Source organism: Phycodurus eques, chromosome 16 (assembly GCF_024500275.1).
Source record: "Phycodurus eques isolate BA_2022a chromosome 16, UOR_Pequ_1.1, whole genome shotgun sequence".
Taxonomy (NCBI): domain Eukaryota; kingdom Metazoa; phylum Chordata; class Actinopteri; order Syngnathiformes; family Syngnathidae; genus Phycodurus; species Phycodurus eques.
Window position 1 is genome coordinate 20,433,447 of NC_084540.1, and position 24,898 is coordinate 20,458,344.

Consider the following 24,898-nt stretch of genomic DNA (forward strand, 5'->3'; position numbering starts at 1 on the left):
CTCCACACTGCTCTTTTCATGAATAATGTTTGATTGGTCCCATTTAAGTCAGGTTTTTAGGGCAAATGATGCCATTTGAAACATCACAGTAATTTTGACTCGACTTGGGAGAACCTCTTTTGGAATTTGGGCCCATATAAGTTTATTGGTGGATTTTTTTTTACAAACTTTTCAAGCAATCAGAGAAGGGATTCCCCGAGTAGCAGACGAAACGAAAGGGTTGAGGAGATACGGATATGTTGATAAATCATAATCAAGTTATGCTGTTTTACTGTAATTTGGAACACATCTGCTTTTCTAAATTTTTAGGTGCGTAGCACTTGGACTGAAGCGACCATTCCAATCAGACTCTGCAGTTTACCAGACTGTCATTTTTGGGAAATCTTGTCACGTCGCTACTTAAAATTAGTCTACAATAGCAAAGGAACATAAAACCTGACTCATTTGTTCCCACGCAAAAAAAGAAAAATCCCATTGAGAATGACATTTTTGACTTCACATTCAACTTAAACTAGAACAATCCCTTATGGAAAGGTTGATTTATTTATTTTTTTTTTTTTTTACATTTGTCTACCAGATGGAGCTACTTCCCCCCATTCAAAGCATCCCACAAAACGTCCCCCTTTGACTGTTTTCTGCAAGGACGCCTCGCTTACTGAAATGTTAATCGCGTCGCTATTGTCAAGAACGTAGTGTTAAACGCTCAAGTCCCGGCCCTCTTTTGTTCTCTTGAGAACTGCAGCCCCAAAATAGTAACTCTGGGACATTTTGTACCATTCGGTTGTTGTTATGTGTCCCGCAAACGTTGAATTGGGGAAACTGGAGTAATATCGGTTGTTGTTGCTTCTTCATTCTTTAATATTAGACATAGTACATTGTTCAACATCCAAGTCACAGCCCAGACAATTACTGTAACTGCAACCACAAATAGTAACCCTTCTTTGTATAATCACTTGTTCTTTAAATTTGTCTAAACTGGCGTAGCTACGCAAAACACCCAAACAAACAATTGTTCCCAGCAACAACAACAAATGTCCCTTTGTAAATAACTATTTTCGGCCGCTTGTGTTCTTGTTCGTTCGGTCACAGCACGTGACCGTAGCTGAGGATCGAGCGGTAAATGGAGAGCGTCACCTTTTGGCTCAGCTCCTTCTTCGGCACGACCGACCGATACGGAGTCCGCATCACTGCAGACGCGGCACCGATCCTCCTGTCGATCTCCCGCTCCGGTGTTCCCCGGCTCGTGAACAAGACCCCGAGATACTTGAACACCTCCACTTGGGGCAGGATCTCATTCCCAACCCAGAGAGCACGCCACCCTTTTCCGACTGAGGACCATGGCCTCAGATTTGGAGGTGCTGATTTTCATCGCAACCGCTTCACACGCCGCTGCGAACCGCTCCAGCGCGAGTTGAAAGTCGAGCCTAATGAAGCCAACAGAAGCACATCTGCAAGAAAGCAAAGACATAACACTGAGGCCGCCAAACTGACGCCTCGGCCGCGCCTAGAATTTCTGTCCATAAAGGTTCCGAATAGAACCGGTGACAAAGGGCGGACTTGGTTAAGTCCAAGCCTCACTGGAAACGAATCTGTCAAACTCAAGACATCGGTCGTACAGGGACTGAACTGGCCGTGATTTAACCCTTCAATAGTAAAACAGCAGCGCGAGAAGATACTACTGATATAAATAAAACCCTGAAGAAATTATTAGTGTATACATCGGATTCAGTGTACAGCTTTTATAAGAGTGTTGATTTACTGTCCCCTCAAAAAAGTCAACACACGGCAATGAATGTTCAAACCGCGGCACCAAAAGTGAGTACACCCTAAGTGAAAAGGTCCATACGGGGCCCAATCAGCCAGTTTCTCACCACTGTGCAATTCAAAATAGCACCTTGTCAAAGAACTCAAATATTTGGAATTAGTTCGTAACACAGGGTACATTTCGAAGAGAGGACACAATTGTCCATCTGTAGCCATGCACACATCATTTCAGTAGCAGAGTACCCTTACAGAAAACTAAACGGCTGCCATTTTGCTGCATGCTTTGAATGGGGAAATCATAGCGCTATCTGGTGGACAAATCTCCTTTCCGATGAAAGTGTCCACAGAAAACGTGATAAAACATTTCCAGCATGTCTGCTGGTGGTGGTAATGGCTCACGAGGAGTCACAGGTCACCATTTTCCCCCACACGCCGCTGCACACGAAATTTAACCAACAGAATCATCATAATCTACGTGACATACTAAAATTCAAGGTTGCGCGTGATGGAGGTCGCATCATCATTGTTTTTCTATGCCCCCCGCCCCTTTCAGACCTGATATTTACTGCATGAGTGCTCACGCCATTGAGTGGGGGTGGGGGAGGGGGGGGGGTGGTCATTTCTATTGATTGCTTTTCCAGGCATCCTATCGTATCTTATTTGTAGTTCCGCTGCCTCAGTTTTGGGAGCTGTACAAAATTTTAAAAAATAACGCAGTGAAATGGCATCAGGCTAGAAAAATAGGCAGATGTTTTAGTCAAAGTAGATATAATCGTGTGTAAATTTATAGGAAAGTAGTATTTTTAGTATCCTTGCACATCCAACAAGTGGTCTCTTGTATTATTAGGGATTGAGTGTTCAGGATTTTAATAAACCTGCCCTGAGGTTGCACTTATGCGTTACATACTGCCCCCTGCTGGCCAGAGTAATAAACAACCATACACTTTCTACAGATTAATTTTTCTTTTTAATTTTAACTCAATTAAATGGCAACAATAGAATGTTTAGGAACAGGGTTAAAAAAAAAAAAAAAAAAAAGATGAGACGACTAAGAGTAACGCAAACCTTGAAAAACAAATACTCACTATACATTTAAGTATGTACAACACAGTCGATAAATAAACCAATACTGACTAGCAATATGATTGTTTTCTTTGAATTCTCTACGTGTTAGTGCATTGAAAGGAGTGGAAGCGTAAGAATCATCAGGCACTCATAATCATGAAAAGACGTGTTTTTTGGTTGTAAACCTGAGACGAGGACAAGCCATAGTCAAACATCCACCGGTGGCTCTTTAAAGCTTCCATATGCAACTTGTGCATCAACAACCTGTAGCATTGTGCTATATTGAGTTATTATTAGGATACAGGACTGATTTTCTATCGCTAACCAGCAGCATTTCACATTTCAACACCAAACAAGGGGAAAACAAAATTTTTGGTGCGTCCCCCCCCCCCCTCCTATAAAGTCACCCAATTGTTGGCATTCCCAACATTTGCATACAAAAGCAAAGGAAAAAAAAAAAAAAAAGTAAGTAAAGCTGTAAAAATACTTGTCCAGACACATTGAAGCCTTTTCGAAATGTTCTTTTCCTTATGAGAAGTTCTTTGTTGCCACACGTGTTCAGACCTGCTGAGTTTAATGTGTTGGGTGGAGCGGGTGTTGTGGGGGGGCTGCATGACAGTGTTTTGTTCCTGGTTTTGTTTTTTGTTTTTTTTAGAAAGCAGTGGGCAGCTTGTACCCCCCCTCGACTCTGATCCTGAACGCCCAGCGTGCCTCTTGGCTTCCTGGCCAGCTGAGTCCAAAAAGCTAGGAGACCCCCGCCCCCATCTGCTCACAAGTGCAACATGGCCAGCGTGGAGCAGCTCCTTTAGTGCCTCTTCATGGACGACACCTTCTTCTTCCTGGCGGCCAGCATCTCGTAAAAAGGATCCCTGCTGATGGCGGCTCTGCGGGCACCATCCAAAAGGTCACAATCAGTCATTCTTGTTCACTATTTAAAAGAGTGATTCTCAAACTGGGATCCACGAAACCTACAGTACGAATCATTACCTAATAGCATAACTGCTTGAACAGACACAATATCGTAGAAAATGTGTGTGCTAAAAATAGTTTCTTTTCTTTGCGTCTTTGTAGATTCTGAGACAACCGAGTCATGGTAATCCACAAAGGTTCAATCGAGGCAACTGGATTCTTCTGGTTTGTTTTATGTTTTTCTTGCTTTCCAAAAATGTTTTGAAAAAATGACTTCGGCCAGTGATTCTTAAAAGTCTGGTATTTTGTGTGTGTGTGGGCCTCCCTATAGTGATAAGCAAAGAATCACTGGATTAAATGTTCAAATTGTGACTAATATTATAGTGATTTAGACTTTTTTTTTTGTTAAATCCAGTATAGTACAGTTCAGTTTCATTTAACTTTTTAAGTACAATACATTTGCATTGAATCCTATACAGCTGTTCATTTTCAAAGATTAATTTAGTTACTATTTTTAATACAATAATTGTTTTTCTCACAAAAGTATGAATTATTAATCACAATATCTGGACATTTACTTGATAGGCAACTTTGAAACTCCTATAGCATTTAAGTGTACACATAATAGTTCTATTTAACTGGCTTTAGGATTACGAGGCGCATCGATCAAAAATAAAAATCCTGTGAGGCGAGCACGCACTTGATGCTGTTCATCCATTCGTCCTTTTCCTCGGTGGTGGGGGCAGAGATGCGGTAGAAGGTGTGGTTGCCCTCCACCACGCGGCCGTCGGCCTCCGTCTTGCACGCCTTGATCACCTGGTCCTTGTTGTCGGGGATGAAAAGCTCAAAGCAGTTCTGTGGAGGAAGTGGGGTGGGAGATCACAGTCACGGAGGACTACTAACCTTAAAACTTGAGGATTTTATTTTATTTTTTATTTTTTTTGTGACAGAGGAATTCACACCAGAACTAAGAAGTGTTTAGGGGTATCCACCCCGCAGGAACGTTACCCTGGTACTAAAATCAATGCAGAAGGTTACGTGTACCAGGCCAGGAAGTAGAAGTCGTACCTGCTTCTGCCAGTCTAAAATCATTAGTCAGTACAGTAGAGTGGAAAAAAAGGGGGGCTGGTGTGTCTGTGCAGTGAGAAAACGAGGCAGAAGAGGGCGATGTGCTTACGGGCTTCTTGTCCTCCACCTCTCTGATGCTCAGGTTCTCCAGTGGGATGATCCCTCGCGGCTCCTTGTCCTGAACACAAAGACACAAGCGCGATGAGGGACACGGCTTCGGATACGTGCCGAGGTCAAGTGGTACTCACCGTCGTGTACTCAAAGTAGTAGAGGCAGTTGTCAGTTAAGATGAACCATCTCCTCTTCCAAGTCTTTACGCGGCCTCCTGCGCAGCAAATGGAAGCCATCAGAGACACTCAGCAGGAAAAAGGAGGTTGGGAATAAAAAAATAAAAGACAAAGCACCGACGCTAGCAACACGCAGGCGGACAGACGTGAGCAGACAGACAGATGGAAGGTCCCGACGACTCCCCGACGCGGCGCGCCTCGCCCCGCCACCACAAGTCAGGCAGCCGACACATGAAGACCTGCTTTTAGGAGCTCATTGAAAACTTGCTGCTGGCCCCATCTGAGCCACAAAAACACACCAACGCACTTCAGGAAGACTCCATGTGGGGACGCTACTACATTTGAATACAAATAGCGGATTTCTGCGCATAGTGGCCAGGTATCTTTGTTGATTGAACTACAGATCGGGGGAGGCAACTATTCGAGGGGAGGTGTCCATTTTTTTTTTAAAAACGATATTAAACAATGTTAACAGCATATTTCAACTGAAATCAAGTGAGAATGTACTGTTGAAACAAACACAACTTTTTTTTATTTCCCGATTGGAAAAGAGTTGCATCTGTTAGAGGGGAGGTGTGTATTTGGGGGAGGCTTTTTTTTTTTTTTACGAATGCTATTAAACAATGTTGGTACCAGTACAGTATATTACAATTGATATTAATTCCAAAGGAAAAAAAAAGTTTATAACAATCATAACCAGAATAATAAAAACAATTAATGGGAAAGGGCAGCGGAGGTGTCTATTTAGGGGAGACTTTTTTTCTTTTTTAAGAATACTATTAAAAATGTATATGCAAATGTATATTACAATTGATATTAGGGGAAACTTTTTTTTCCCCCAGAATGGAAAAGACAGTCATTGATTAGAGAGGAGGCTTTTATTTTTGGAATGATAATAATGTTAGTGGAACATTACAATTGATATCAGGCAAAACTGGAGTTTGAAAGGAAAATATTGCATCTATTAGAGGAGAGGCTTTATTTTTAGAACAGTATTTTATAATGTAACCAGAATATTATCACTGATATCAAGAGAAACTGGAGTGAAAAACAAGCACGACGGGAATATGAGATTTTATTTCCTGATAGGAAAATCGAGGTGACATTGAGGTTAAGCATTTGTTTGGTGAACGCCTTTATTTTCAGAATTGTATAAAAAAACTGTTACTGCAATATTACAATAGATATCAAGTGAAAATTGAGTTTAAAACTAGCATACCTGGAAAATAAGTTAGTTTTCCCCCCCCCCCACCGTCTGTCTATTAAGGGGCAGGTGTTTATTTGCCTCAAGGCCCCTAATGGGCCATTTTGTGCTATTAAACATTTTCCTTCCATTGAATGTCCGAGTATCAACAAAACTTTTGAACCTTTTAATCATCGGGTGTTTCTTTACAAGGCCTCACCCCTTTCACGCCCGGCGGGAGCTTTGATTAACTCGGCCTTCACTGATCCCCCACGTGACCTCTCACCTCAGACCCCCTGGCCTTACCCCCGCGTTGTCAGCCTCGTTTGCTTCGCGGAGAAACCTGATCCGCGTAGGCAGATGGCAGCCTCCCCGTTCGCCGCGAGGACGCCGCCAACGAGGGTCGGGAGCCTGCGGCTACATTCTGCTACTCTGAAGCCACTAATTTCCTGTTGGGGGCTTTGTTAACCAGAAAGTCAGTCTAGTCTAGACGACGCGATCCCACCACCGTGTTAGTTGACATACGTGATAGGAAAGCGAGGGTTCGAGCCACGGCCCTCAGGTTCCTCACACTGAGACACACGCGTTTCATTATCATATGCAGGCGTTCAGGCTGTATATGATAATCCATCATAGCTCCGTATGCCACGGCATCACGACGGGTCAAACATCAAGAGTATCAACTAGGGCAGGGGTGGGCAAAGTACGGCTGGCCGGCCACATACGACCTGTTCCGTTCTTTAATCACGGTCCTTTAATAACATTTGCATTTGTTGTATTCACTTAACTGTTTTTGTCCAACAATATGTTGGGGGTCAAAATGGCCAGGCTTAAAAGTTAAAAACTGACTCAAGGGACTAAAATGGGGGCAGAAATGTCAAATGAAAATATAAAGTTTTTGCTACAAATAATATACAATTGTTCTCATATTTTGGGGATTTTCCAATGTTATTTAAAAATAAAAAGAGCTTTTTTAAATGATTAAAAATACAGAGGATCACACTGACCCATGAACCTTTTTGGGGTACCAAACAAACATAAATAAGGAGGGTTAAAGCTTAATGACAAATAAATGGATACTATTGCTTAAAAATAAAAATTAATGATAAAATGTTAATGTAAATGTGAAATACAAAGACATTTTTGAAACTGTCCATTAAAAAATAAAATAATAATAAAATAATTAGCCCCTAAGCTCCAACATTTGCCTACCCCTGAACTACGCACACACCGTCCGTCGTCTTGGCAACAAACGAGCAGGACGGCATCGACCAACAGAGAGCTGAGTGTGGCTTGGGGACCGTCAGATTGGCTCAATTTAGACAATTTTTATTTTTTTGGGGGGGGGGGGGGGGGGGTTCCGCGCCACTCAGACAAAGAAGAGACGATGTCCTCCGGTACAAGAATCACTGGGCGGAGGTCCCGGCACATTGTTGCTAACGGAGGGGAGGGCGGCTGGATGCTTGAGCGCACGGACGCGACGCTGGGCGGGCAGAGGTTAAGAGTTCTGATATGATGTCTGCGACATCGATTTTGTGTTCAGTCGGGTGTCTTGTTCAGTACAGTGGAACCTCAACGATTTAACGCTCGTCAAATTTGAAGAAAATATAGCTTTAATGGACAAATTTTGGAAATTTAGCTATCATAAGATGTGCTTCTGTTAACCCAGTTTTAACCTTCCGTTTCCAGTTTTATTTGCTAGGTTTCTACTTGTTTTTTTTTTAGTTAGGTCAGCTTGACGGAATGTCAAGCTCAAGTCGATAATGAGGTTTTTGTGAATAAACGACCTTAATTTGTGGTGATTGACATTGTAAACTGCCAGGTTCGCGTCTTCCGCGAGCCAGGAAAAGGTCAGGTCTTAAACGTGAGGCCTTTATGATTAGAATGATAAACAATGTTACTGGTATATTACAACTGATAATGACAAACTGGAGTTTCAAACAAACATAACCAGAACATATTTTTTTTTCCTTTTTAAGAAAACTTGAGGGGAGTAATAGATGGGAGGCCTTTATTTTTAGAATAGACTGCTGGGTTAGCTTCTTGCGCTAACTGCTGGTCACTCGTTAAATGTTAAGTGTGGGTTTTTTTTAAAAAAACAATTTACATTTCATTTCGAGGTTCATTTTACACTCAAAATGACAATGTTCAAATGTTCATCGACATTTATTACTCCTCCTTGTTCATCATCATTGTTTTGTACCGTTAGCATATTAATGTCACAGTGCTTAACTTCTGCTTACGATTGCATACGACATATGTCAAGGTTTTATGATGGTGACACTTTGGAACAAATGACGCCACATATAATTGGATTGTATACAACATTAGAGATTCCACTGTAAAATTACAAATGGTATCCAATTGGAATGCATATATTGAAACCCTCGTAAACATTCTGCTGCCAGCACCGCTCTCTCCACTCAAGTAGCACACACCCATCGGATCCATTGAATAGCAGAGAGAAGAGCCACATGGTTGAAAAGCTGCAGTATTCCCTTTCCACACACACACACACACACACACACACACACACACACACACACACACACAGAGCCAACCAGTGTGTCTTTATGTGGCTACTGTATTGGAAGGGGCAAAAGGAATAATGCAGCTTCTGGGCGAGACAAAACCCACATGAAAAGATAGTGACCATCAGAAGACCTCAGCGGGAGAGGTCCTGAAGCGAGAGGAGCCCACGAGGGTGGCAGCCAACCACCCACAGAGATAAATGGGGGGGGGGGGGAAGATGAGAGGACACAAAAATAAAAACCACCAACGCGGTGAGCGGACCGAACAGACAAATATCTGAAGTTGAAATGCGTTGATGGAAGAGAAACAAAAATAACCACAGACACGGAAAAACCCAGCTGGACGTCGGAGGAGAACAAAAAGCAATAATGGCGCACCACCAAAAGCACCAAAGAGCTGAGAGAGATGGAGCATGTTTTTTTTTTTTTTTGGTTTTGTTTTGTTTCGTTTGGTTTGTACATACCTCCTGAGGTAGGAAAGACAACGGCCAAAATCATGGGAACAAACAAACAAACGAAGAGGAAAAAGGAAACAAAACAAACATAAAAATCATCAAATGAAATAAATGAGAAGGAATTATTGCACCACAGTCTCGTTGATATTTGGCTTTCATGCACTGCTTTACGGTGTCGCACTTCAGTCCACCACACGTCGGAGCTGCGCGCACTGAAAAGCATTACACAAAACAATGCATTGGCTTGGCTCCGTATCAGCATTCATTTGATCCTCCACCTTGATTTTCAATTGTTTGAAAGATCGGTAGCGGAAGACTCTCCATGTCGGACGGTTGTCCAGATTCACGGTGATTAACACGATGACTTTTCAAAAAAAAAAAAAAAAAAAAAAAAAAAAGAGTGAATCAGTCCAAGAAGGAGGAAATAGAGGAGGGTCGTGTTGAGGAATCCACCACTGTGCTTTTCAGCCACCATCCTATGACCTGCGGAACACTTGGAACGCCATAAGGCGGCCGACAAGTGGCCATCGCAAACACAACACCCTAAAGGAGACCTGAAGTTTGTTCACATTTTCAAACTGTTCCCAGGTGTCTTCGTAACATGTCTGTGGCACGCATTTGTCAAAATAACCCAAGGATCAAGAATTTCAGACGGAGTTTTATAGCATATTTCTTGCCATGGTGAAATTGGCTCATTTTAGGGGGATCGGTTTTATGCAGCTGTGGCGAGTCAATTATTATCATTATTATTATTTTAAATGATTTCAATTATTAATTATTATACTTTGCACACACACAAACACAGTGGATATAAAACATCCTAAACCACGTTTTTGCAGTATAAAAAAAATAGCATTTTGCAGTGTAAAGATTTGTTCCCATACTTTTTCCACAATTGTGAACTCAATTAAAAAAAGAAAATCTTTGAGAGGGAAAGTTAAAAAAAAAAAAAAAAAAAAAAAAAAAAAAAAAAAGTATTGAGATAATGTAGTTGCTCAAGTGTGCACACCCTCCTATAACTGGGGATGTGGCTGTGTCCAAATTAACCCATCAATTCAAATTCATGTTGCATGGGAGTCTGCACCTGACTGCCACCGTTGCAAGTGCCTTTGATTAACTCAATGTTTCGATGTTCTAGTAGGCTTTTCCTGATACGTTTCCTGTTCTATGGTTACCATCACACATTTTCCTTCTTATATTTTCACAAAGCAGCTAAAAATTATTTTGTCTACGCAGGCATTACAGTAACACTTGATTTTTTTTTTAAGCAGTTTTGATTCTAATTCCTTTATTTGATTCGTGCTTTTTGTTGTTGTTGTAGTATTTTTCATTCTGTGTTTGTAGTTTGACTAAAGCATGTCACATACCTTTTATTAAGGCACCTGGGAACTGTTTTGAATGGTGAAGAAAAAAAAAAAAAAAAAGCACAGTCTCCTTTCACTACTCGAAGTATATTCACATTTATACACACTAAACGCACATGATTGCTTTCCTTTCCCGTGTCTATGTCAATGTATGTGTACGTCTTCAAACATTTATAAGCCTCCAAGTATAGTGGTCTGATCTTAGGGCCATATTCATAATTCATGAAAACATGTCTTCATTGTCTGCATCAAGTGTGTATATACACACACACACACACACACACACACACACACACAGATTGCTGACCTCATTTTTAACGGACGTAAACCTTTGACAAATGTGATACTTGTATGACCATATAGCATACTGGATAATGATAGAGTTTTTATTGAGTACGAGTATCAATTAATCGTCACTCACCAAGTTTTAGCAGCCAGCCTTCCCTGTCTGGGTTGAAGAAGGTGTGCGTGAGGTCGTTGCCGTCGTCCTCTGGGATCTTAAAAGGCTCATTCTTGATGCTCTCGTACAGATTCTGCGCCACAGAAAGACTCGGTTAACACAGAGCAACTTGGAATCGGAGAGAGGTGGGCCTCGAACCCAAACTTGCCCTGAGCAGGTCTTCGGGTAGGTCTCCTCCCTCGTTGATCCCCCGGTTCATGGAGATGAAGCGCTCCACGGTGGGCTTGTCCTTCACGTTGGGGTTGTGAAGGCTGGTGTTGAGCATGATGATGGCGAACGACAGGATGTAACAGGTGTCTGGAATACAGGTGTCACAGTCAGACCTTAAGTGGTGTTCCACTTTGATCACATTAAGACGGCTTGTCAAAAGTTCCGTTAACTACCCACACACAGCGTTGCATGGTGTACCGGTACGTAAAAAAGTACAGTGATACCTCGCCATCAAAAATGAAACTAACTATTTTTAGTACTGATATTTCCGCACAGTTCGGCAAAAAATAGGCTACGTGTGCTGGCTTCGAGATGTTTATTAGCAACTCCTCTCAAATATGTGCAGTATTTGTATCTGGAAAGAAGGAAAGCTGGACAAGCGCGCTGCGGTAGAATGTAGGGTGAAGAATAACAGTACGACAAGTGCGGGGGTACAGCACCTGAGGCAGCTATGGAAGGCAGTGTGTTCGGTATCCCCAAAAAAAACTGTCGTTTCATTATCGATGTCAAGGTACTTTATGCGGGTAGTCAGAATGTTGGTATTGCGACATTGCTACACACGGTCTGAATATTAGCTTAGTACAGCCATACAAAGAGCTGTATGAGCAAGGACATCGGGCAATTATGCTTTGTGTGCGCGTGCTTTTGAAAGCTGAAGCACGCGGCTGACGAAGCAGCACTTTAGCTGTCGTGCACGGCTCTTAAGCAGCAGCCATGCATTATTGCACATCCATCTGCATTCACGATAGAGCCGCTCATCTACGTGCATTATTCCCAAAAGGCAGCCGACGCCTAAACTAAAAGAAGACCTCGGCAGACTTTGTGTCTGCTGAAGAAAGTAAGTAGCTCAGCACGCCCATAACGGCAAATACGAAAAAGTCAATCAGAGTAACTGAAAAGGTTCTTAGCTGGCACCTGTGGATTGGAAAACGCCGGGGTTGCATTGGCAGTAGCGCTGAGCGAAGGATTCCATCATGCGGTCGATCTTCTGGGCTTCTCCTGGTAGCCGGAAGCTCCACAGGAACTGTCTGTGAGGACAAATGTCACCGTCAGGATGCGGTGATGAAAAGCACTTGGCGGGTGGTGAAGCTGTTTACAAAATCTCTTCAAAGTTCCCATAATGATAATAATATGAGGTTGACCAGTTAATTATTTGGAACCAGTGAATGTGATTTGGATGATGAAAATAAGTTGGGCTTTTTATAACAACAACTGTTCCTTTGATGTTTTATGAGGGCCGTAGGTTCCTCTCTCTTTCAGATGTGACGAAGCTATGATCTTCTTACCTTAAGGCCTGAACCAGGTTGAGGTCTGTGAATTCATGAAGCTCAACAAAAGCGTGGAGGACCTGTATGTTGAATTCATCTCTAGAAGACACAAATAAAAATTCATTGGAGAAGATATGAGATAAAGACCACATGATCATAGATCAAGAGAAAAAAAAAAAAGATCCAGGGTAATGACTGTTGAGGGCTTTCAAGCTGGACTGAAGACGTGGCGGTCATAAAGGGACTGTGCTCCCGTCAGGTGGAGTGACGGAGGCTCGCCCCCTTCGCTATTTCATTTATCACCTCATCTGGGTGATGACATCATCCCGCGACCCGTACGTCATTCGGAGTCAACGATCTGCCCCGTGACACGTCGCATCGTTCCCAGCGGACCAGAGACCGATCGGATCGCCTAGAAGCGAGCAGAGAGAAAATCGCCGTTCCCAGACCCCACCCTTAATGCGCGACTGTCTGACCCGTAATCCCCCGCGTACCAAAACGGCGCTTGGCGTCATTTTCAAGGACTGGCTTCCATGAGCGCTAGATTGTGGAGTCCGACGTTGAATTTCCCTTAAATGATGCGAACAGTGTCTCGAGTGCGTTACTTAAGAGTGACTAAGACAATTGAAAGCAGATGGAGATGAGTGAGGAGGAGACATTGTCTAAATATGGGACCAATAAAGCGAGTTTGGGAAAGGATGCGCGTGCCCCCGCACCACGAGGAAAGTGACCAATATGGAAACTATGCACTTTTGTACATGAAAGTATGTGTGTGTGTGGGGGGGGGGTCCTTACCTTTCCCCAAGGTAATCCCCAATGGCGGTTTTGTTCAGGCCCTCCCCCTTACAGAGGAACTGAGCGATGTCATCGCTGGTGTTCTTCAGCAGGTCGTTCTCTATGAGGAACTGAATTCCCTGGAAAATTGATGAAAGATGTGGGGAGTTTAAAAAAATAAAAAATATATATATTTATTAAAAATAAAAAAATAAAAAATAAGAAAAGCCGCTGCGGTATCACGGAAATCACTTCTACCTTTTTGGGGTCCATGTTGAATTTCTTACGGCCCATGGCCACCTGTTTGTTCCTTTGCATGGTTTTCCTGGAAGGGCAGATAGTGAACTGCTGTTAATTGTGAAGATGAAAGATAAAATGTAGGATTAAGAAGCTTGACATAATTATGTCCATCTATCCATTTTCTATTGCACTCCTCCTCACGAGGGTGGCGGGTGACTTGAAGACTATCCCAGCAGACTCTGGGCTAGAGGATGGGTACTCCTTCCAGTGCATGTGGATATCAGATTTTTTTTTTTGTCCAATCGGATTTCAGCCTGTATGTGTTGTCATGTCAATATAATTTGCCCAAGGCCTTCAGAATCAGTCGTGCTGTCCAATGTGACTTAAAGGATACTCGCAATCCGACTGTGTCTTCAACCAATCACATTTCGTCCTCACAGAGCCAGAGCGCCGGCCATCGATGGCATCAGCATTTTCCCGGCCCCGCCTGTGTGAAGTTTGCTTGTTCTCCCCGTGCCTGCGTTGGCGAGTGCGAATGATTGTTTGTTTGTATGTATGTACCCTGCGATTGGCTGACAACCAGTTCAGGGTGTACCCCGCCTCCTGCCCGAAGATAGCTGGGATAGGCTGCAGCACGCCCGCGACCTTAGTGAGGAGAAGTGGCTCAGAAAATGGATGGATGGATTTTAGGGGGTGAGTGCGAGCCCGACAGATAACCCGACAGATAATGAACAAGTTTAATGTCAAACTAAATACAAAACAAAAATAATGACCTGTATTGAAAATAAATTACACAACTTTGCCTTTGGATTATGCGCCATCTTAATGCAAACATCATTTTGCCCAATTAATTTCTTGTCATCTTCAATCTACTTCTATGATTCGTTCAAGCAAAGCGATGAGTCATCTTATCCAACGTGACTCATAAATCGCATTACAAAATGATATTTCCCGCCAACAAGTCCTCTCGACCCTCAAAGCCGTGACTAATCCCGTTTATGGGAAGAAGTCCTCTCTCTGGTCAAAGTGTGTTTTCTTGGGTCCGCCGTTGCCACGGTGACATCCCCCAGCCTTCTTCGCAACCTGCTGCCGGGATTCCTTTGGCTTTTGTCTGCTCCTCACATAAAACCACGGCAGACAACAGATAAACTTGACCATGTCGTGTCGCCGTGATAAGACGCCGCAATCGCATCAAGGAGATGCAACTCTTAATGGGTTTAGGAGGAAAGCCAAAGCGTGCCATGATTTATCTGCCGTTGATGGATCTCTCTGGCCAAAGTAGTCGAAACCCAGCGCTCCCTTTTTCCCTTGGGATGGCGCATTGTCTGCTTGGGCCACTGCATTATTCAAAGAGGGCCTCCCATCATGCGGGGTGTGAGGGGGTGCGCCCGATAAAACATTTAAAGTGCCATAAAAGCACAGTCAATGTGGGAGGAGTCTTTAGTGTGACGGGATAGCCAGCGACTATCAATAATTGAAAGTTTCATTTGCTCAGTAAATAGAAGGCAAACAAGTCCATTTGGACAACAGACAAGGAAATGTTCGCCGTCGGTTGGCATGGGGTGTAGTTGCGAATAATTATCCCCTTTTTCAGTGATCGTACATAAAGGGATTTATGATTGCGGAAGGCATTGGGAAGGAGCACAGAGCTGCGCTATTTATCCACTTTTCCTAGTTTATGTTTTAAAAAAAAAAAGCAAAAGTTGATAAATCGGTCATTTTACCGGCTGCTGCCTCACCTCTCCTCAGTGGAACCCAGGTTCTCGATCTCGTTAGTGACCTCTGCTATCTCATCCTTCAGCCGCTGTGGAAAAACGAAAGCAGCATTTACTTATTTGCGTTCAATTTTTGAAGTCCCTATTATAGACCAAAAACAAGAATTTGGGGGCAGCCTTATTTCAAATTGAATTAGTCTTGAGAGGATTCTGGCTTAACCCCATTACAAGCGGTGCCGCAAAGCTTAAAAGTGGATTAATGTTTGCGTGGCATTCAGTGACTCTCTTGGCCTTCGAGGCAGCTTTCGTCACTGCAGTCAAGCACAGGGTGAGCGTTGACGTCAGCTGGGTGAAAATCGGCGACAACCCATATAATCACGTCGTCGCTGTCCGATGACACCCGTGCACGTCACATTGGTGTTTTTGTCAGTTTGCGTACCGCCATCACTATATGTTACACCCTTAAGGGACCTTTACTTGGTCTACCCGTCTGACGTCTGCTTCTTAGTGCGCCAGTGGTTCCTTTTTTCTTCTGAACACTCTTCATGGTTGTGTTGGATTAGGCAAAACTTTGTTCCGTTTCTCTGACTGATTTTCCATCTTCTCAGCTCACAGATTTCGCTATGCCAGTCCCAAGCCTAGGACCGCTTCGAAGGCGGGGTTGGTCACGGGGCTAGCGAGCCCACACCATTTAAAAAAAAAAACTCATGCTTTGGAAACCGCAAGAAAAAAATCTCTCCAAATTCTGAATCGGATAAAAAAATAAAAATAAAACACGTCCTGAGGACGGAACAACTTAAGGTATAAGGTAAGCGAGAGCTCTCTGGTTTTCATGTTGGTTACAGCTTTAACTGTAAATGTAGTCTTCAAAAGGCAAAACCCAAAAATGTTTAATAGTTTTGCTTGCATGAAAAATGGGTGAGTTCCATCAAAAAAAACCTGCTGTCTTCTGAGTTGTGTATCAGATTCAGATGTAAACACCTGGAAATAAAATGTTGATCAGTTGTCCCATATTCATCTTTTGACGTCAAACTGAAAAATAATTGGCCACGTGTTCCCAATATTTTTTGTAGAACTGGACCTCCATCTACTCAAACCTTAACATTCATTACGTGAGATGGTTCTCTTGGTTTATTAAAACAAAGAAATGGCGATCTGCTTATTGTCACAACCATCGCACGTCTCCAAAACAAATTATGGTTTTGAAGGACAGCTCTGGAGGCAAATGACACCGCTTGTTCTAAACCGTGTTTCATTGGTTGCTCAGCTAAATACAAGAATCGTACAGCGGAACACTGCAAATCATTGTGGTGAAAAGTCAAAATCATTATTATACGGGTGTATATTAAAGTCCTGTATAGAGTTGCAAAGTCATAAGTTACAAGCCAGATAAAGTGCCTCGATTCAAATTCATTTCTCATGCGCGGCCATTTAACTACAGGCCGCAGCACAAAGGCAACATGTGTCGTCAAGAGCTGCGCAATCCCGACGCATTCCTCAGATGCCTGCCTCCGCAAACAATGGCCGGGCGCACACAGGAGGCCTTGACCCGCAGGGGCGGAGGAGAAGGGCGTGGGAGTCGACAAGGGGCGGAGAGCGGTCGGCGCGCGTAGAGGAGAGAGGGTGACGGAGGCGTGTTTTTGGCCGGCGATGCCGCCCGAGCCTCGTTAAAGTGTGGGTGTCGGCATGCGGCGTTTGTCTGCGAGGACGGTCGGAAGTCGATTCTCCCGCGGGGACATCTGGACGTAGGACATAACAACCTGTCACCCCTCTGTGTCAATTGCATTTACCGCGATGGAGTGAGCATATTTTATCCAAATGCTTGACATTAGACATTTAAAACCACACTTGGAATCACTCAGCATAGAGAGACCACTTTAAATAAGAGATCTTCGTTTGAATGGCTCAACCACGAGCGTGAATGTTTTGCTGGGGAAATGAGATCTGGGTAGGAAATACCCGACATTCCACTTGGGTTGAAATGTGTGGCGGGGGGAATTTGTAGAAGAAGTGGGGGAAACACTAAGGCGTGGTGAATGAGTGAAAGCAAATATTTTGACATTGTTTTACGGGTCCAAATTTAAACCCTCACCCACAGAGGCAACAGTTTATGACAAGTCTGTGTGTTTTTTGTTTGTTTGTAAGGGACAGCATATTAAAGAGCATCAGTCAAAATAGTAGTTGTGGTAATCGCTCCTCAGCAAGTAACATAAAAGACACAAACAATATACAAATAATGCCGATTTGATTCAAGTGCTTATATGTATAAGCAGTGTTGATTGTCGATATTGTATAGTCGTTGCATGCGATACTGCTGCCTCTTTTTGTTGCTTTTGTTCTCATCTTTAGTATTAGATACTAGTGACTTTGAGTGCACGACAATAGCTTTGGCACAGCTATTATATCAGAACATATAAGTTCCAGCACCATTTGTTCAGGTGGTAACAAAAAGAATAAGCCAACAAAAAGCCGCGAGATGAACCTAGCTCTCTTGAGGTACACTCAGGTCTAAGTGTTGTGAGCCTTTTCACGGCATATTTTGGGTCCAATTCCAAATTGTACAACTTGGGTAGCCTTAGACGTTTGAGGTTCCATTGTACTTCTTTAACTGGACTCTACCTGAATGTCCTCCATCAGCTCCAGTTTGCGCCGGCGGATGTTCTCCAGTTCCTGCTGCTCCTCCGGAGTAAGGTCGTCCGGCACTTTGAAGAAATGAGAGAGATTAGCGCAAGAGGAACCAAAAATAAAATTGCTTTGTCCTTTTTCAATCGCCTAACTAACCACCTCTCTAGAGGCAAATCCCTGAGCGATAGGCACAGAAATAGCACAGAAGACTCCATCATTGACCTTCACATCGCAAAGTCATAACATTTATAACACGGTATAAATTTAATCCCTTTTATGGTAACATAGTGTAAAAATCATAATCCAAGTATTTCTGAACGGATTGTGTAGTCCCAAGGCAAAGCTAAATTGATTTAAAAAACAAAAACAACAAAGATATAACGTCATTTTGAAAACAGTTATTGTACATATCTCCATCCATCCATTTTCTCTGCCACTTATGCTCACGCGGGTCGCGGGCGTGCTGGAGCCTAGCCCAGCTATATTCGGGCGAGAGTCGGGGTACACCCTGAACTGGCACATATAAACAAACAACCATTCACACTCACATTCCCACCAATTTACCTAGCATGCATGTTTTTTGAGATGTGGGAGGAAACCGGAGTACCAGGAGAAAACCCGCACAGGCACGAGGAGAACGTGCAAACTCCACACGGGGGGGGCCGGGATTTGAACCCGGATCCGCTGAACTGTGAGGAAGATGTGCTCACCAGTCGTCCACAGTGCCGCACTGTACATATCTCAATACTCAAAATTAAAACTCAGCACTCGATGGTACAAAATAGTGCAAACCAACAAATAACATTGCCGACATTGGAAGTACAGTTTTAATATACTATATGTTTATATACTTCTGCTCTTATAGGCTACGCCTGGTTGACGTATGCTGTAACATACCGAGACATTTCCTAATTTCCAAGCAGCTATAAATTCCACTATACCGCAATTGAAGATTCTAAATTGCCAAAAAGTTGACTGGTGATTGACGGCCATCCATCACAAGCGAGCCAGCTTCATCGCGCATAATGCTGAGTATCCATGGAAACCACTCTCAAGGTCCAGAGTGTAGCAGGACAAAAAGAGGCCTCATCCAGGTCGGTACCAAGCGTGTGTCATTTCCCAGAACGCAGGCGGCACCGCGGGCAGGAAACCATCCACCTAAATTAAATGCTGAGATCTGCTCGTTTCCCTTCTTGTCTGAGAGTCACCACTTGGCTGTTAGTCAGCCAGCGTCTGGCCTGGCCTGGCCCGATGAAAAGAGGCAGTCATCAGAAAGAGAGGGAGGGAGGATGGCAAGATGGGCAAGTGATGAAGGTGGAACCAATGCATAACACCGTGACACAACGTGACATGAAATGTTCTCATCCAGAAAGAGAAGACACCCACGTGTGCTTTTTCCTCCCAAAAGCATTTCTTGATTGTTATCCGAGTGCAAACAGAGTTATTGTGATACTTTTGGACGGCATCCGTTATGTAAAGGCATATGAGTACAGTTTCGGACAGCGGAGATCCAGGATGGTTGAAGCAGTTGCTAGCGAGGGCCGGGAGGTGACATCAAGGGGGAAATAATTATAGATCGCTCTCCCGCAGCGCCAGTCCGCTAATGCCCATGCTGATTGCCACGCTGGCCTAAAAGGCAGACGTCTCATTTCCACCCTGATCGCAGAAGGACTTTCCTTGGAAAATAAGGAAATTAGGATTCCGAGCACTTGCAGGATCACTCAGTTATGCTGCCTGCAGACGTGACCTAATTTAGGGAGCGCCTCTCAGCACACAAGGGACAAAAAAAAAAAAAAAAAAAGACTTAAGATCATCACCTTAGACAGTGCTAGCAATTTAGCAAGTGAACTCTGGTACCATGATACGCAACAATGTAATAACACGTGCATCATTAACATCGGAACCTAAGTTTACCTGAAAATGGATACATTTGCAAACCGACAAGAGAGTGTTTGGTATGACTCAAACATCTAAAACTGGATCATCTGCTGGTTTACATACGCTCTCTGTGTTTGATATGGTGGCATTTTTACAAGCTGAGAGCATCTAAAATGCATTTGTTAAAAGCATCAAAACGTCTTTTGTTGGGTGGATGCAAAGACAGAAATGCCACAAGAAGAGAAACAAACTTCAATTCAGATGAAACTTCAGAAGAAAAAAAAAAGTGTGTCTCAGTCCAGATGTGAATTGTGGTTCGGTTTGCTTTTCACGAGCCTAGACACTATCAGAGTACTCGCACCTGAGTTGGATTGAACCAATCCAGGACTGTCAAGTGTTCACTTCGTATCACACGAAAGTGCAGAGTCATCCTTTGTTTTTTTTTCAGTCCTTGCACAGGTGACATGACCTTAACCTTTCTATTTCAAGCAACAGCATCCATCTGGTCCTAAGACACACACTATTAGGCTTAATTGCCTACTCCGCATCTTCTCAAACATCTCTCAACATTACTAATTTATGTACAGCATCTCATATGTTATGGCAATACATTTTGGTCCCACATGAATAAAAGTTTAGGGAAACGGTTTAGTTATCGGGCTCTTCACCCAAGGCGCCGATCAATCGACCCCAAGCCTAAGCCAATAAGAGCGAAGGCTGTAACAAGAAGCAGTTTACTTCATGATGAGCTGTAATGCAGTCAGGACAGGTCACAAGCACACGGACAATCAATCACTTGAGTTAGGATGGCCACTAACACGTACGTCTGCATACATTATTGTCCATTAGGCTCCCCCATATGCGTGCTGTTCCCCCAGCAACAAAAGGTGATGTAAGATTCATAAGGAGACGGAATCTCATTACGAAAAGTCCCACTGGGAATGCTGCGAGACCACACACCTTCAGACCCAAAACCAAACAGCCTGGAACAAAGACCAGCGAGGTTTCAAAAGGAATAACGGTCAGTAAAACGGGCACCATCCCAAATAAACTTGCTCACCGCTGACCTCCCGACTCTTAATTGCCGCACACATGGACACGATACGAGCTAGAGCCAGCGGACCACCGGTAATGAATCATAAATCCCCACAGCATCCGACCTGGACTGTAGGAGTAGACGTCCTAAGAATGGGGAACGTTGTGTTGTCGTGACGCGTGGGATAGAAAATGAGTCGGTGGAATGATCCCAGGGTGATTGAAAGTAGGATCAGGAGAATTCCTCAACAAGGTACAAGTTGAAGGGACAAATGTTCAGTCCCGGTGTCATGAAACCATCAAAAACGTCCTTTATGTGCTATCGAACTACGTGATGAAGCCGTGGTCTTTAAGGCTTTTCCCCTGCAGGATGAACTTCTGCGCTTTCACAGGCCGGACATGTGATCCTGGCCAGTTAAATGTCTCTACACCACACCTCACCACACCCACTCTGGCAAGCAGCACATAACCCAGTCAGTAACGCCAGAGCTCAAACATCTCAGATGTCAGTGGACCTTACCACAAGCTCAAAAGAGACAAGAAGTCAATGCGGGACTGCTTTGGCCGATCCTGGTTGCCAGAGAAGTCCTACATGACAGATCGAGCAAAAACAAGAACAAACAGCTGACCTCACCTGAATGACAAACACTCCGAGCGGTCAAGTTTTTGCTCTCCTCTTAGACCGAGACTTCCTTGATGCCACAGGAGGGTAAAAAAAAAAAAAAAAAAAAAGACGATTTTGTCACTTCCTGTGGTTTTCAGCGAGCAAGGCGTCCATCCTTGTGAAGCAACGATAGATGCGATTGAGTGTTTTGCAGCTATAAAGCGGAGTGAGCAGCTCTCTGCCGGCTTTCAGAGCAAGACATGTGGGAAGCCGCCTCCCTCCTCCCCCCGTCTCCATGCCTGCCTCCAGTTTGCCTTCACTTGCTTTAAACGTGGAGGCTCCACCCTGTGGCCATTCCTTAACTCTGCCGCCTCCTCTTCTTTCCCCTCATACAAACACACTGTAGGGAGAGCGATGGGGGGAAAGTAATGCGAAACACACACATCACAGATTGTTTTCGCTCGTTATTAGTCCAAAAAAAACATTTTGAAAAAAAATGAATGTATTCCCGTGACGACGTCAAACGTCGAGCCGGCAACGTGACGTAATGCTGACATTTTATTTTTGTATTTTTCCAGACTATGAGGCCACAGTTGTTATTGAGTTCAATGAGGCATAGCAGTATAACATGCATTGTCTTGAAACATGAATCTTCGGTCCATGATAATGTCAAGTGTCTGTGACAGCCTGCCATTTTCTTACACATTCAGATATGTATGACATTTTGGGGTGCGCAGAGTTTTTCTTCCCAAGTTCAGCGAAGGATCATATATTGCACCATCTTAATAACTACTCAAACGAATCTGTGGCAGCTTTAAAAACGCAACGTGGAATGTGATGTAAAGTCCGAGCCAGCCTGACTTTTATGTATTCAAATCTTTGGGGTCCAAAGTTGTTCTTCCCAAGTTCTACAAGGCATCACAGCAAGCAGCATATCAAGCATTGTCTTGAAAAATGATTGTAATTTCCATGACAACTTCAAACATCTGACTTTTAAGTATAGTTTTGTCAATTTCAGATCAAACGCATCTCTGCCAGGCCAGAATGAAACCAATCTATAGAGCTCCAACAGGCGCCAGTGAATTATGATATGATAACAAAAAAAAAAAACAGTTTGATGGAACTTGTGAGTATACAGTCATCTCCGGAGAAGCCATGAGCTCCAACTAACACGAGCAGACATGACTCAGCTCTTCACGCCGGGACGCTCTTTCTCCTGACAAGTCATGCGACTAGTCATACTCCGATTAACGCCTAACGGTTTAACAATGCACGTTTGTGCTGGGGACAATTATTTGTCTAACGGCATAGGGCGCATTGCGCAAGATCATGGCTTGTTGCGTTCGCTGTGTGTGTGTGTGTGTGTGTGCGCGCGTTAATGGGGTGTGCTTGCGACCTCATGTCTGCGCAGAGTTCAATGAGTGAAGCACTCTGTTGTGCCTCATATAACGAAACGTCAATCCTAAATCCATGCAGTGAGTAGAGACAAAGCTATTATGGTCTTACATTATAACACTGTTCGGCATTGTTTTCAATACAGCAAAGCTTTCCCATTTTTGTGCATTATTAAAACATTAGGTACTGACATAATGCATGGACTCAAAAGGGGTTTCAATAAGAAATACCCCCCAAGACAGAGCATTAACATCCTTGATTAGTTTGGATTTCACTGCCATTAGACTTTTTTTTTTTTTTAGTCACCATGACAACAGGCGTCATAAAAACGACAACGAGGTTTGCGGTCAATGTAGCAGTCAACAGAGTTGACCGTCTGGATTTGATGGGAATTCTTCGAAGCCGAGGGGGTGTTTCACACCCATGTAAAAATACAGCGCAGCCTCCAAAAGTAGTACAATCTGAAGCTCAAACATAATCATTTGGGGGAGGGGGGCCCTCTCATTCACACTCCAGGAAACCCTCTCTCACATGCTGCCGAATTTTGTTTTCGCTCACATGCACGACTGAAACACTCACACACAACCTAAAACCTTTCACATATCACACTGAAATACGCTCATATATATATATATATATATATATATATATATTTCAGTATACATTTTATTTCATTAGCGTGTAAGAGAGCAATTCAGTAGTGTATGTGAGCAAACAAAAACAAAATCAGTGAGTGTCCTTGAGAGGGTTTCAGTAGTGTGTGAGAGCATTCCAGTAATTGTGTGTGAGAGCTCTCATATGCAAGACCATTTCGGCAGAGAGCGTGAGAGCTTTTCAGTAGTATGTGTGAAAACATTCAGTAGTGTGTGAGCATTGTAGCAGTGGGCGTAAAAAGCGTTTCAGTCCTGACCTTGAGAGTGTTTAAGTAGTTGTGTGCGAAAACGTTTCAGTCGGGAGTTAACAACCTTTCAGTAGTGTGAGTGGATTTTAATAGTGCGTGTGTTTGCGTGTGTGCGCATGACAGCGTTTCAGTAGTGTCTATGAGAGGAACTCCTGAAACATGGCCCTGAAGGCCCCTCACTTAAGGTTTGGCCTGTACGGTTGAAGGATGACTAATACCAATTATATTATAATATGAATTCCCAATGTACTAAGATGTTTTCAAACTGGAACAACTTGCAAATCAACCAGGGACACAGAATAGATTGCGTTCCACTTTGAAATGATTTGCGGTGGCCTCATTTTAACAGGAGACTTTTCAACTTCTCCGGCCACCATTATGAGCTGAAATCTTAACAAGGAGGCTCGATTTACGTTCAAAGATTGTTAGCATAGCTGGGGCCGCTGTGAAGGAATGCCGTCGGGAATGTATAGCGAAGGCCGCCACAGTCAAAGCAAACACGCCGACAAAAACACAAACGCCCCGCTGCTGCACTCGCAGAATCAAAACGGCTGTAATCCATCGACGTGGAAGCTAAAAAAGAATGCTTCTGTCTTTCAATAATCTAGTTGTTTTTACACGCCGAAGCGGACGCGTCTCAGGCCGCTTTGGGAGCGGACGTGCCATTCGGACCCACAATGCGCCTTTGTCCGCTTGACGGTCGTTAGCCTTGATTTTTATCGCAGCCGCCTAATTATTAACATCCTCTCACAACACATCCAGACAAGCATGCGATTCTCTCTCGTGTAGTGGTGGGAAGTTACAAAGCACAAACAAAGTACTTGTGTACATTCTTCAGGTAGTTGTACTTATATTTATTTTTCTGTTGACTTTTACGCCCTTTGTTTGACAACAGATAACTGTACTTTCTATTACACATAAAACTTTATGTTTTAAAAAAAATCAGTTTAACCTTTAGGTGGCTGCAATAATCCCACCAGATCATCGTGGGACTTTTCCAGGCCGCGACAACGAGGCACTCTAAAGTGGCCACGCCAGCGCAACGCTCCAGTCTCTTTGTACATTTGTATTTTTATTTAAGTACAGTATTTCTACTTTTTTTTCACCAAACTATCTGTACTTCTCCTTAAGTACAGAGTGTGAATACTTTTGCCACCTTTGCTGTAG

The 24,898-nt window shown here is 43.4% G+C and overlaps 1 protein-coding gene across 4 annotated transcripts in view; it reads right to left on the reverse strand.

Moving 5' to 3' along the window:
* Positions 1-523: 523 nt before the first annotated feature.
* Positions 524-24,898, reverse strand: part of cyth1a (cytohesin 1a) — a 36,767-nt gene continuing 12,392 nt past the window's right edge. For 2 of the 4 annotated variants that reach the window (XM_061701492.1, XM_061701491.1), the window contains exons 2-13: positions 17,913-17,995; positions 15,318-15,382; positions 13,597-13,663; positions 13,360-13,478; positions 12,583-12,663; positions 12,212-12,324; positions 11,235-11,383; positions 11,047-11,159; positions 5,055-5,133; positions 4,916-4,984; positions 4,439-4,593; positions 524-3,713 (exon numbers count right to left, since the gene is read on the reverse strand). In XM_061701492.1, coding sequence (XP_061557476.1) covers positions 3,635-3,713; positions 4,439-4,593; positions 4,916-4,984; positions 5,055-5,133; positions 11,047-11,159; positions 11,235-11,383; positions 12,212-12,324; positions 12,583-12,663; positions 13,360-13,478; positions 13,597-13,663; positions 15,318-15,382; positions 17,913-17,995 — 1,172 coding nt within the window. In that variant the 3' untranslated portion in view covers positions 524-3,634. Of the gene's footprint in view, positions 3,714-4,438; positions 4,594-4,915; positions 4,985-5,054; positions 5,134-11,046; positions 11,160-11,234; positions 11,384-12,211; positions 12,325-12,582; positions 12,664-13,359; positions 13,479-13,596; positions 13,664-15,317; positions 15,383-17,912; positions 17,996-21,465; positions 21,856-24,898 lie in introns of those variants that run through there. The other 2 variants (XM_061701493.1, XM_061701490.1) reach the window with 2 other exon arrangements.